This window comes from Mercenaria mercenaria, chromosome 12, assembly GCF_021730395.1.
Source record: "Mercenaria mercenaria strain notata chromosome 12, MADL_Memer_1, whole genome shotgun sequence".
In the NCBI taxonomy this organism is placed as follows: Eukaryota; Metazoa; Mollusca; class Bivalvia; order Venerida; family Veneridae; genus Mercenaria; species Mercenaria mercenaria.
The window spans coordinates 73,456,402-73,470,130 of NC_069372.1; the positions used below are offsets into that span (position 1 = coordinate 73,456,402).

Below are 13,729 nucleotides of genomic sequence, written 5' to 3' on the forward strand. Positions count from 1 at the left end.
GAGTTTGTCTGAATTATGGCCCCTTTTAAGTTACAAAATTAATCTTGGTTAAATTTTTCGTACCAGTTCATATTTTGTGTAAACTGTTTGACATATGACTTTGAAACTTTTATCTCTTGTTTATTATAATAGTCTCTATCTGTAGGCAAGAGTACATAACCTTTGTCAAGTTTTTTGGCTGAATTATGGCCATTTTTAGCTAAACTTTTCAAAGTAAAAGTAGAGCTATTGCACTCCCCCGCCCCCAGTGTTGGCGTCGCCGCTGGTTAAGGTTTTTGATAAAGTCAAATATCTCTGTTACTATCAAAGCTATTGACTTGAAACTAACTTAAAATAGTTATTTACTATCAAGGTCTACACCAGGAGAAACAACCCCAAAACTCTAGTTTGAATTTTGACAGTTATGCCCCTTTTTAACTTAAATTTTTTTGTTAAAGTTTTCTGAATTTTTTACTTGCAAAGCTCTAATTCAGAGTCAAGCATTGAGAAAAGTCAAGCGTGCTGTCTTACGGACAACTCTTGTTAGTCATGGGAATAATTTGTTTTGTCCTAAATTATGTCATCTCATACAATTTTTTATTAACAAAGAAGGATATCCTATTCATACATTTATAAGTATGAAATTTTCGAGATCAAAGCTTGTTGTCATTATATTAAATATAGATACATTTTGTATTTTTCAGATATTCTGGGCCATAGGAGCTTGTTTTGAGGTATTATTGGCCTTAGCTGTAATGCCTACATTAGGCTGGCGCTGGTTGCTGGGTCTATCAGCTGTACCTCTGTTATTTTTCTCCTGTTGTTGTTTTGTAAGTATAGTAGATTATTGTTCATACATTGAAAGTACCAGTTTTTTTTTTTGAAAAATGGCATGAAAGAAATTATTTCTGTTTGAAAATAGATACAAAGTTGTCCTTCAGGCAAGTGAAATATATGAAAGATCCCAAGAAATGTTTCTCTGAAAATAATATACTACTGTAGTATCTCATCACATCACCATGTTAAATTTTTGCAACCAAAAATTGGGTTCGGGCAAGTAAAAGTGTAGTTAAAGTTGCCCTATAGGCAAGTGTTCTACAGAGCCCTGTACAGAATTTGTTAATTACTGTGAAATCCGTGATATTCTTGGGGAACTAGACTTTGTTGCTTTCATGCTTGCATTAATCCACAAAATTATTCAGTCCCAGTGGAAAAGCAAATCCCCCTTTATTTCATCTTAGATATTTGAAACCAGCAAAGTTGTGTTCCAAGGAAGTCACCATTTTTGTCGAGACCATGAAATTTCATGACCACAAATTAAATGTTTTCACTGTGTATTAAAATTGGTTTTAAGATGACTACTATATATTTTCTACAGTGGTTACCTGAAAGTGCGAGATATGATATAACTCGTGGCAACAGAACACGTGCGTTGGCTACATTAGAACGTATTGCCAAGGAGAATGGTAAACCTATGCCTCTAGGAAAACTTGTAGAGCCTTCCTTAAAGGTAAAAACCATTTCTTTTTTTAGCTCCTCTGTGCTCAGGGTGAGCTATTGTGATCACTCACCATCCGTACATCCATCTGTATACGTCCGTCCACACTTTCCCTTAAAGAACATCTCCCCCTAAAGCACCAGGCCAATTTTGATGAAACTTCACAAGGATGTTCCTTTGATGGTCTTCTTTAAAAATTGTTTAAAGAATTGAATGCCATTGCAGCCGAAAGGAAAAACTTTAAAAATCTTCTTGTCCAAAACCACAGGTCCTAGGACTTTGATATTTGGTATGTAGCATCATCTAGTGGTCCTCTACCAAGATTGTTCAAATTATCCCCTAGGGTCAATTATGGCCCTGCCCTGGGAGTCACATGGTTTACATAGACTTATATAGGGAAAACTTTGAAAATCTTGTCCAAAACCACAGGGCCTAGGGCTTTGATCTGTAGCATCATCTAGTAGTCCTCTACCAAGATTGTTCAAATTATCCCCCTAGGGTCAAATATGTCCCTGCCCTGGGGGTCACATGGTTTCTATATAGACTTATGTAGGGAAAAACTTTGAAAATCTTCTTGTCCAAAACCACAGGGCCTAGGGCTTTGATATTTTGTACATAACATTATCTAATGGTCCTCTACCAAAAGTGTTCAAATTATCTCCCTAGGGTCAGATATGGCCCCGTTCTGGGGGTCACATGGTTTATATACACTTGGTTTAAACAATATTTTATTAATCACAAAATTTACAACATGTATATATATATCAAAAAAAGCATACAGGATTGAGTAGGAAGCTGAAAGCTTATTTGAAACTCTCTCCTTAAATACTCTTATATACACTTATACAAGGAAAACTTTGAAAATCTTCTTGTCCAAAACCACAGGGCCTAGGGCTTTGATATTTTGTACATAACATTATCTAATGGTCCTCTACCAAAAATATTCAAATTATCCCCTTAGGGTCAGATATGGCCCGGCCCTGGGGTTCACATGGTTTATATACACTTATACAAGGAAAACTTTGAAAATGTTCTTGTACATGGACTAGAGCTTTGATACTTGGTATGTAGCATTGTGTAGTAGTTTTAACCTATATTGCTGAAATTATCCCCTAGGGTTAAAACTTGCCTCACGCAGGGGCAGATGGGGGTGGGGGGTGCACACTTGTGTAGGGAAAAACCTCTTAAAAAATTCTTGTTGAAGTTACAGGATAGAAATTTGGAACTCCTGTATAATTTTTGATACAGGTTTCAATACTCATCTTAAGTAGTCTTAATCTGACCTGCTGACATTCTTTCTTGTTTTTGAATGTACAGCATAGAAATTTGGACCACATGTATAATTTTTTGATACAGATTTCAATACTCATCTTTAATATTGTTAACCCTGACCTACTGACCTACTTTTTTGTTTTTAAAGCTACAGCAAAGAGATTAGGACCACCTGTATAATTTTTTAACAGATTTCAGTAGTTATCTTGAATAATCTTTACCATGACCTACTCACCTAGCTTTTTGTTTCTGAAGCTTTAGCAAAGAAATTTGTTCAAGCAAGCAACTAAACTCAGGTTAGCGATATAGGGTCATCATGGCCCTCTTGTTTTTATGCCCCCGCATATACTGATGCGGGAGGCATATAGTGATTGTCCTGTCCGTCCGTTCGTCTGTTTGTCTGTCCATACGAGGTTAACCAAATGTGACCGTTTCATCTAGCATCAATACCCCTAACTAGAATGACTTGATACTAATGCAAATGTAACCTGTGACCATTCCTCATCTTCAGACATCATCTGACCTCAGTTTGACCTTGACCTTAAACTTGATCTCGTTTTGGACTTAGCTTGCTTTGTATCGACATGGATGCCACCCGGGGCATCAAGCGTTTATTGAACGCAGCTCCTTGTTTCTTATCATGGATCAGTGAAAAGATACCTGCAAAATCTCAATATCAGGGCTGTCATTGTTTATTGCCTATATATGGGATATCAACCTTTAGCCTGCTGGCGGCAAGTGATTCTGCCTTTGCGACCAGTGCAGACCAAGATGTGCAGACTGATCATGGTCTGCACTGTTCGCTATTGTGTCAGTAAACTTTCAGTGAACACCCCTTTGAATAATAAAAGGTATTGTCCAAATTGAATGGTGGACCAGTCCATTTTAGAAATTTAGCAGGCTAAGGGTTAAGATATGTTGATTTTGAGCTCTTGAATATCCCTACAGTAAAAAGCAGAAAACAAGAATAGTTTTTTAGCTCGACTATTCATAGAATAGTAGAGCTATTGGACTCGCCCATGCGTCGGCGTCCGCGTCTGCGTCGGCGTCCGCGTCCGCGTCCCGATTTGGTTAAGTTTTTGTATGTAAGCTGGTATCTCAGCAACCACTTGTGGGAATGGATTGAAACTTCACACACTTATTCACTGTGATAAACTGACTTACATTGCACAGGTTCCATAACTCTATTTTGCTTTTTTACAAAATTATGCCCCTTTTTTGACTTAGAAATTTTTGGTTAAGGTTTTGTATGTAAGCTGGTATCTCAGCAACCACTTGTGGGAATGGATTGAAACTTCACACACTTAATCACTGTGATAAACTGACTTACATTGCACAGGTTCCATAACTCTATTTTGCTTTTTTACAAAATTATGCCCCTTTTTCGACTTACACATTTTTGGTTAAGGTTTTGTATGTAAGCTGGTATCTCAGTACTCACTAATTGGAATGGATTGAAACTTCACACACTTGTTCACTGTCATGATCTGACATACACAAAGCAGGTTCCATAACTCTGTTTTGCTTTTTTACAAAATTATGCCCCTTTTTTCGACTTAGAATTTTTTGGTTAAGGTTTTGTATGTAAGCTGGTATCTCAGTATCCACTAATGGGAAAGGATTGAAACTTCACACACTTGTTCACTGTCATGATATGACATGCAGTGCAAAGGGTCAATAACTCAACTTTGCATTTTACAAAATTATGCCCCTTTTTAAACTTAGGAGTTTTGGGTTAAATTCTTATATGTAAGCTGGTATCTCAGTACCCACTAATGGGAATGGATTGAAACTTCACACACTTGTCCACTGTCATGAGCTGATAAGCACTATGCAGGTTCCATAACCCTATTTTGCTTTTTTTAAATTATGCCCCTTTTTCGACTTTCGTATTCATTCAGTCGACAAGGCTGTTGAATAGTCGAGCGTTGCTGTCCTCCGACAGCTCTTGTTTAGATAGAAATTTACTTCATAATTTCAAAAGAAAATGAGCAGATCAGAAAAAAATATTAGTTATATTACTAGTATTGCTTATATTTCTGTGCATGCTGGGGGCCTCTGTGACTGAGTGGTTAAAGGCACTGAGTTTGAATCACTTGCCCCTCATCTCTGTGAGTTTTTACTGTCTGGTAAAATAGGTTACATAACTGTATAAGATGTGTAATGCTTGCATCCTGTATAAAGGTTTAAAGCTGAACTTTTTGAATTTTGTATATTGCTGAGCTATAATATTTGTCAACATTTGTGTCTGAGGAACAGATATGTAAACAGGTTTTCTGTAAAACTGCTTGACTGAATGCTTTCAAACCTCACTTGAGGCTTTTGTATCATAAGACGGTATCAAAGAACCAATTTTTGTACAAATTAACAAAATTTTGCCACAACTTTTTGCCAAGAAAATTTGGTTAAACTTTAGTTTATTACCTGATATTACATATATGTGTAATGGTGATATTTTCAAATTTTAGAGGGCACTGTAATAACACAGCTCTTGTTACTGGTGTATTAATTCTTAATAAGTGTGTAAGGTATTTAAAATTTGCACAGGTAAATGTGAAATTTTCTCAGGCAGTGTTATAATTGTAGATCAGACTAATACAGAAGGTTTTTATCCTTTGTTTCTTATTGCCTGAGATGCCAGTTAAAAATTACAGGTTGTAGACATATACCGATTTCAGGCTTTCCTGAGTCCGCCCGCTTAGCTCAGTAGGTAAGAGCGTTGGTCTACGGATCGCGGGGTCGTGAGTTCGATCCCCGGGCGGGGCGTATGTTCTCCATGACTATTTGATAAACGACATTGTGTCTGAAATCATTAGTCCTCCACCTCTGGTTCATGTGGGGAAGTTGGCAGTTACTTGCGGAGAACAGGTTTGTACTGGTACAGAATCCAGGAACACTGGTTAGGTTAACTGCCCGCCGTAACATGACTGAAATACTGTTGAAAAACAGCGTTAAACCCAAAACAAACAAACAAATTCAGGCTTTCCTAATTTTTTTTCAGGGTGTGAAAAGAGGGAGTGTGAAAGACCTTTTTATCCCAGAGTTATGCCGGACAACAGTGATCTTATGGGCAATATGGTATGTGGTATATGCTTCCAGTTTGAGCTATCAGGGATTTATTCTAGTCAGAAAAATATCACTAAGTAAAAGTAAACTTTAGCAGAAGTTTCCCAAATTCTGTTGAAATAGTCATTATATTTGTATACAAAGTGTTTAAGTAAAGTTTCACACTTTTGAAAGTTATTTACTCGAGGCGACATGCAGTATGCATAACCCAGGTGACTAGGTTTAAGGTCTAGGATACAGAGGTCAAATATCAAATAGCTTAAATTTATGTCAGTGCCATATCTTCACAAGTTAAAGTGTAACAGACTGAAAATACTGACTGGGAATCGAACCCGGGACCTTTCACACATAAGGCGGACACTACCTTGTTGCTATAAAGCTAGCTCTATAGCAAGGAAGTATAAGTGAACCCTTATTCTCTACCTTACTATGAAAGAATTTTCATTAACCTTTTATTAACCTCATCAAGACCACAGGCACTCGGCATTTGGCCTAGACCACAACACTGCCCCACCCCTAATGCCCCTTCTCTCCTACCCTGGTAAAAAAACTGCACAATCTTGTAAAATATGTTATTTATACCATATAGTTACACAAATAAAGTTCTGTGAGAAAAAAAAACTGTATACCTGAGCACTCTATATACCAGAGCACTGAAAACATAGTGACATGTAGAGGGCACAGCCGAGGTCACTAGGTCCATGTCACATTTGAAGGTCAAAAGTTAAGATATTTTACTTTTCTTATATCAAAGTAGCATCTGGGAGTATTAATCACCTTCAGTGATAGCTGTAGTTGTTGATGTTGTCATTTTTATTTTTGATATCCTCAGGTTGGTGTCTGCCTTTGCCTATTATGGTATAGTATTGATGACAACTGAGCTCTTTGAATCACCAGATGGTTGCCATGGTAACAGTTTATACTTCTTTAAACCATGTTTTATGTTTTAATGTCACAGTTTTAATTGACAGCTTGTCAGAATCGGTAATGCTGAATTTCTCTCGAGCTAAAATTGTGTTAGTGTGGTTTAAACTTATTGATTTTACAATAATCCTAGAGGAACTTCTCACAACTTCACTAAATTTAATGACTGCAGTAAGTCAAGTATATTGGAGTGCTGTAGAAATAAAATTGATCTTTTTCAAGTTGATCTTGTTCGTAGACAGGTTGTAAAGCAGAACCTGGCTTAATAATTAATAATTATTAATCTGTAATTGGTAAATATATTGTTTTGTTTACCTGCTTAAAAGTACTGTTGACTGTCCTCTGTCAGCAAAATTCATATTTACTGGAACATAAGTCTACTTCTGTTATTTAATGCGCTGTCATATTCCTTGTCTCATTGTTATATCCTTTTTAATGTTTTAAAAACTACAACGAAAAGTTGTTATACTTTTTTCAGTCATTATTGGTTATTGTACACTCTAAACCAGTCAGAAAGGCATGATTCATATATATATATATATATATTATATAATATTATAAATTTATTGTTTAGGTACGACCAAAGACAAAAGTCCATCGGATCCAGGATGTTACGTACACTGTAAAACACTGACCAGAAATGACTATGTCGATCTAACTTGGACAACATTAGCTGAGTTTCCAGGTAATATGAAATCAAAATCGAAGAGGACTCATTTTTGTCAAATTCATGGTTTTGTCTATCAACAGAATGGATTCCAAACAAACACAAAATTTCCTTTTATCATACCTTTAAATCTTGAACCCATAAACCCATGCTGCAATGGAACTGCCTTTTTGGATGAAACTAGAAAAGTTCATATCAACAAAATTAAAGGATTTCACAGTATATCAGATGTTTAATTTATTTTCATACATACCCATTTGGGTTGGGGTTTTTTTACAAAAAAAAAAAACCATTCAGGAACATTAATATTGAGAAATAAAATTGAACACCAGCATGTTTCATCTTAAATCTCAGGTTTAACTTCATGGTAGAATTTAAATCACAAGTTTCTCATGGAAAGATAAATGTCAAAATGACAGTCTAATCTCAGATTTATCATGAAAAGATAAATTTTATGACTGTTCAGTTTCATGTTTGTCATGCAAGATAACTTTTGCACGACTGTTTAACCTCTTGTTTGTCATGACAAGATGACAGTCAGTATAATAGTTCAGTTTCATGTTTGTCATGCAAGATAACTTTTGCACGACTGTTTAACCTCTTGTTTGTCATGACAAGATGACAGTCAGTATAATAGTTCAGTTTCATGTTTGTCATGCAAGATAAATTTTGCACGACTGTTTAACCTCTTGTTTGTCATGACAAGATGACAGTCAGTATAATAGTTCAGTTTCATGTGTATCATGGCAAGATAAATTTTGCAGTAGGGACTTAATCTCATGTTTTTCATTGCAAGATACATTTCTCATTGGGCATTGAATCTCAGGTTTATTATGGCTAGATACATAACAGGTTACTGTCCTTTGAGGAAAAGGTTTCTCAGATGTGGCTAGATACGGTCCTCGGCAAGCCTCGCTCCTTCTGGACCATATCTAGCCTCGTCTGAGAACTCCCTTTAGTAACCTGTTATTTTATTTATCATGCCATTATTAACAACTTCTAATTTTTTGTTAAATAGGAGTGCACATTACTGAATATACCTAACCGAATCATACATCACAGTAAAGTAGGTGGGGCTCTTACAGTCTTTATCATAGGTTTACACAGTGTAAAGTGTTCTCAAGTCACAGACCTGAGAAAGGCTGCTTTTCTCAGACAGGCTTTATCAGGCAGTTGTTATAGTAATGGCATGATAAATTTCATTACAGACAGGTTTTTTATTGCAAGATACATTAAATTTTTTACACTAGACATTGAATCTCAGGTTTATCATGGCTAGATGAACTTGTTTAATCTCATGTTTATTTTCATAGCAAGGTGGATTTCACAATGGCTATTAAATCTTATTTTTATAATGGCAACATAAATTTCACAGTATCTGTTTTATTTATCTGCACTTAGTATATTATCTTGTTACCGAAATGTAGCCATTTTCCATTATCCATTTTGTATACTTGTATATGTTATCATACTGCTGATGTTTGCTGCCATTGTGGGACTTAATATTTTGTTAAATAGATCTTGAAATCTTAAAATCTTATATTTCATTATCATGATTTGATAAATTTGTTTAAAATCAGATTCATCATGGCAAGACAGATGTTACAATCATGGCTGTTATCAAATATCATCATAATAATCTTGATGAGATACCTTGCATGTTTAATCTTGATTTTTCACTGACTACTATGGGTTTTTTCCAGGTTTATTTCTAACAGTGTTTATCATAGAGAGAATAGGCAGGAAGTTCACAATGGCTGTAGAATTTTTCTTCTTTGCTGTTTTTGTTCTCCTAGCAAATATATGTACAATAAGGTAAGAATGACCACTTTTAATAAATAAATATTTTTTAAAAGTGATTTTTTTCAGAAACCCTTCAGTCAATAGCTGTACATGTTGTTTGTATATATAACACCGACTTCAAACAAAATTTGTATTTGTATTTGCACTGCAAAATAACTATGAATGTGTAGATAAAGTTTTACCCATTACTGGTATTCAGTTTGAAAATGTTAATGTGACTGCACAGAAAACTTGTATTATTCAGTACCCTCAGTTAATGACCCAGTCATCTTCAAGCTTTGTTACAACTATGTTAAATGAATTTTGTGTTAATAAAGCGATTTCTGCCATATCATCATTGTGATAGTGTGGTGATTCATTGGTTAAATGTTACAATTATCATTCGAGAAATATTACGTTATATTCTTATATTACAGACCTGTGTTGACATTTTTCCTGTTTGTTGCGAGAGCTTTAATATCTGGAGCCTTCCAGGCAGCATATGTTTATACACCAGAAGTGAGTTAACCTTGTTTTATTGTTGTTAATTATTTAACATGATGCTGGTAATCAGCCATTCTCATCCATCAGAGGTTCGTCAAAATCCCGAGACGAACCTCTGATTTATTTCCATCGTTTACTTGGTGAGCATGCGCACTCGTAATTACTATCGGGAGTGGTTTCAGCCAATCATTGTTCGCCATTATTTGGAACTCCGAATTGAAACTTCAAAAAATATGTAAACAAGATACTTGCTTACGATGAATAATGGCTGTATTCCATGATTGCGATAAATAAAGATTTATTCCTGTAATTCGACGTTAAGAGATTTACATCAAGAAATAATAATATTCGTCGTAAATGGACATCGTATTCCCTCGATGATATGGAAAGGACGCGGTCACGCTTTTCACGGACGATTTTGATTGGTTCGCTACGATTTGTCGCGAAACGACGCTGATTGGCTGAAACGTTTTACCTGTAATGTAACCAAACCATAAATATCGGCGAAATGTGCCAGAGGTTCATCCGGGGAACCACGGTAGACCTCTGGTATGCGAGAATGGTAATCAGCCCAAACTTACCTAATAAGGCAACATCACCTAGGATTAGCAAACTATCCACCTTACCTAATATGGCAACGTAGCCAGTGAAACACAAACCTTTCCATACTATCTATAATGTTTCTGCTACAGTTTTAATGTGACAAATATGTGAATACCACCTGCCCAATGCACATGTTCTTCATTGTTCTTCCCCAGAAATGTGTGACTTATGATAACAACATTGATAAGTCCAGGGAGGCTTTTTGTATGTCTGTGACACAGCATAGACTAAACTACAATGAATTATATATGCTGTAAGGTTGAAAATTAAATCCATAATAACAATGTCTAATCGTCTGGCATTAGTAAATCTGATCACTAAAGGTATGTTGATTGAAATACTAATGTTAAAGCATCATTAAATTTCAGTACTTATCTTGATGAAAGCTCTTGACTGTAATACTAATCTATAAAATCACTCTACTGATTGCAATAATGATCTGAAAATCCATTATGTTGAAATCATTAATTTTCTGAAAAGAAGTCTTATATTTGTTGCAACACAAATCTTAAAAACCAGTCTGTTGATTGCAATACAGAAATGGAAAACCAGTCTATTGATTGCAGTACCAAAATTAAAAACCAGTCTGTTGAATGTGATACTAATGTGAAACCACTGGATTTTTTTTACAGATAATGCCATTATGCCAGTTTATAATAATCTTTGTTATGTTAAACATCAGGGAAATTGTCACACAAAGTGCTTTAATAGGCAGATTATTATACTCCAACAAACAAAGTTTGAGGGGGCATATAGGAGTGAGCTTGTCTGTCGGTCCTTTGGTTTCATGGTTTCCGGACAATAACTCGTGCAAGGCTTGACAGATTCAAATTAATTTTGGTACACATGTGTAACATTATAAAATACAGGTCAAGTTCGACTTTGAGGTCAGTAGGTCAAAGGTCAAGGTCACAATGACCCGGAACAGTTAAACGGTTTCCGGATGACAACTTGAGAATGCATGGGCCTAGGATCATAAATTTTGGTACACAGGTGTAACATCATAAAATACGGGTAAAGTTCGACTTTGAGATCAGTGAGTCAAGGGTCAAGGTCACAATGACCCAGAACAGTTAAACGGTTTCCGGATGATAATTTGAGAACGCTTGGGCCAAGGATCACGAAAGTTGATAGGGAGGTTGATGTCCGATATTGATTTTGAGGTCAGTAAGTCAAAGGTCAAGGTCACAATGACCCAGAACAGTTAAACCATTTCTGGATGATAACTTGAGAACGCTTGGGCCTAGGATCATGAAAATTGATAGGAAGGTTGGTCATGACCAGCAGATGACACCTATTGATTTTGAGGTCAGTAGGTCAAATGTCAAGGTCACAATGACCTGGAACAGTTAAACCATTTTCGGACGATAACTTGAGAACGCTTGGGCCTTACTAAGGATTACGAAACTTGATAGGGAGGTTGAACATGATCAGCAGATGACCCCTATTGATTTTGAGGGTCGACTTTGACATTGGCTTACTTCTGTGACAAGGCCGTATTGTGGGGGTGTAATTCGTCACTCCTGTGACAGCTGTAGTTTATAACAAAACCAGAAATTGAGTTAACCTTAATCTGCCAGTTTTGCCTAGCAGTTAAGACATTTGAAAAGGACATATGAATAGAATACAATTTATTTTGACAGTAGGTATTTAAAGGCAGATGATGTCTTTTGAATAAGATCATTTCAAATGATGATGTAAGGTGATTTATAGTGATTTTTGTTCCAGGTATATCCCACCTCAATGCGTGCAATAGGTCTAGGTTCTTGTAGTGGAATGGCAAGGGTTGGTGCAATAATAACTCCGTTTGTTGCTCAGGTAAATATCACTGTGTCAATAGTTCCAGGTTCCTGTAGTGGAATGTCAAGGGTTGGTGCAATATTAACTCCATTTGTTGCTCAGGTAAATATCACTGTGTACAATAGGTCTAGGTTCCTGTAGAGGAATGGCACGGGTTAGTGCAATATTAACTCCGTTTGTTGCTCAGGTAAGTATCACTGTGTACAATAGGTCTAGGTTCCTGTAGTGGAATGGCAAGGGTTGGTGCAATATTAACTCCATTTGTTGCTCAGGTAAGTATCACTGTGTACAATAGGTCTAGGTTCCTGTAGTGGAATGGCAAGGGTTGGTGCAATAATAACTCCATTTGTTGCTCAGGTAAGTATCACTGTGTACAATAGGTCTAGGTTCCTGTAGTGGAATGGCAAGGGTTGGTGCAATAATAACTCCATTTGTTGCTCAGGTAAGTATCACTGTGTACAATAGGTCTAGGTTCCTGTAGTGGAATGGCAAGGGTTGGTGCAATAATAACTCCATTTGTTGCTCAGGTAAGTATCACTGTGTACAATAGGTCTAGGTTCCTGTAGTGGAATGGCAAGGGTTGGTGCAATAATAACTCCATTTGTTGCTCAGGTAAGTATCACTGTGTACAATAGGTCTAGGTTCCTGTAGTGGAATGGCAAGGGTTGGTGCAATAATAACTCCATTTGTTGCTCAGGTAAGTATCACTGTGTACAATAGGTCTAGGTTCCTGTAGTGGAATGGCAAGGGTTGGTGCAATAATAACTCCATTTGTTGCTCAGGTAAGTATCACTGTGTACAATAGGTCTAGGTTCCTGTAGTGGAATGGCAAGGGTTGGTGCAATAATAACTCCATTTGTTGCTCAGGTAAGTATCACTGTGTACAATAGGTCTAGGTTCCTGTAGTGGAATGGCAAGGGTTGGTGCAATAATAACTCCATTTGTTGCTCAGGTAAGTATCACTGTGTACAATAGGTCTAGGTTCCTGTAGTGGAATGGCAAGGGTTGGTGCAATAATAACTCCAATTTGTTGCTCAGGTAAGTACAGTGTATTACTATATATGTACTTGCAGCTTATAGTTTGCTGATTAACACGAGTTCTCAGAATACTTGTCTAGCCATAGTTCTTCACAGACCCGCATTAATGCCAGCAGATGGTACTACCTTCAAGTAGACTAAGACTCCTTTCATTTTTTACCTCGATCGAGCCAAAAGTGATTCCAAACTTCACTTTTGGCATTTTTGTTAGGCAGTTTGTGGTAGTCATCATACATTATTGTTTACACAAATACATGATGTTCAGTTTCAGGCTGGCATATATATTTCCCTATTCTGTAATGAACTTCTGAATGACCATGACTAGAGTTAACTTGATTCAAATATGGAACATTATTCTTTTGGTTTTCTAATCAATCAAATGATCAAAATACAAAATTGGTGGAAAAATTAAGAACAACATTATAATAAATATGAGTAATGAAACTGCAGAAAATATCTGGTATGAGGTATTATGATACAGTAATTTCTTGTATCTGTATTGCAATATACCTGTTTATCGGTATATAATGATGACAGCCCTAGTTTATACACATGGTATATGTCAGTAGTCTTCAATGTTCACATGGTATAATAGT

At 36.3% G+C, this 13,729-nt stretch overlaps 1 protein-coding gene across 5 annotated transcripts in view; it reads left to right on the forward strand.

The window, feature by feature from the left end:
- Nucleotides 1–13,729, forward strand: part of LOC123533531 (synaptic vesicle 2-related protein-like) — a 64,934-nt gene that overhangs the window by 43,225 nt on the left and 7,980 nt on the right. For 4 of the 5 annotated variants that reach the window (XM_053520329.1, XM_045315184.2, XM_053520330.1 and 1 more), the window contains exons 8-15: nt 684–809; nt 1,358–1,489; nt 5,751–5,827; nt 6,648–6,724; nt 7,314–7,424; nt 9,110–9,221; nt 9,626–9,707; nt 12,024–12,113. In XM_053520329.1, coding sequence (XP_053376304.1) covers nt 684–809; nt 1,358–1,489; nt 5,751–5,827; nt 6,648–6,724; nt 7,314–7,424; nt 9,110–9,221; nt 9,626–9,707; nt 12,024–12,113 — 807 coding nt within the window. Of the gene's footprint in view, nt 1–683; nt 810–1,357; nt 1,490–5,750; nt 5,828–6,647; nt 6,725–7,313; nt 7,425–9,109; nt 9,222–9,625; nt 9,708–12,023; nt 12,114–12,390; nt 12,453–13,729 lie in introns of all 5 variants that reach the window. The other variant, XM_053520331.1, reaches the window with a different exon arrangement.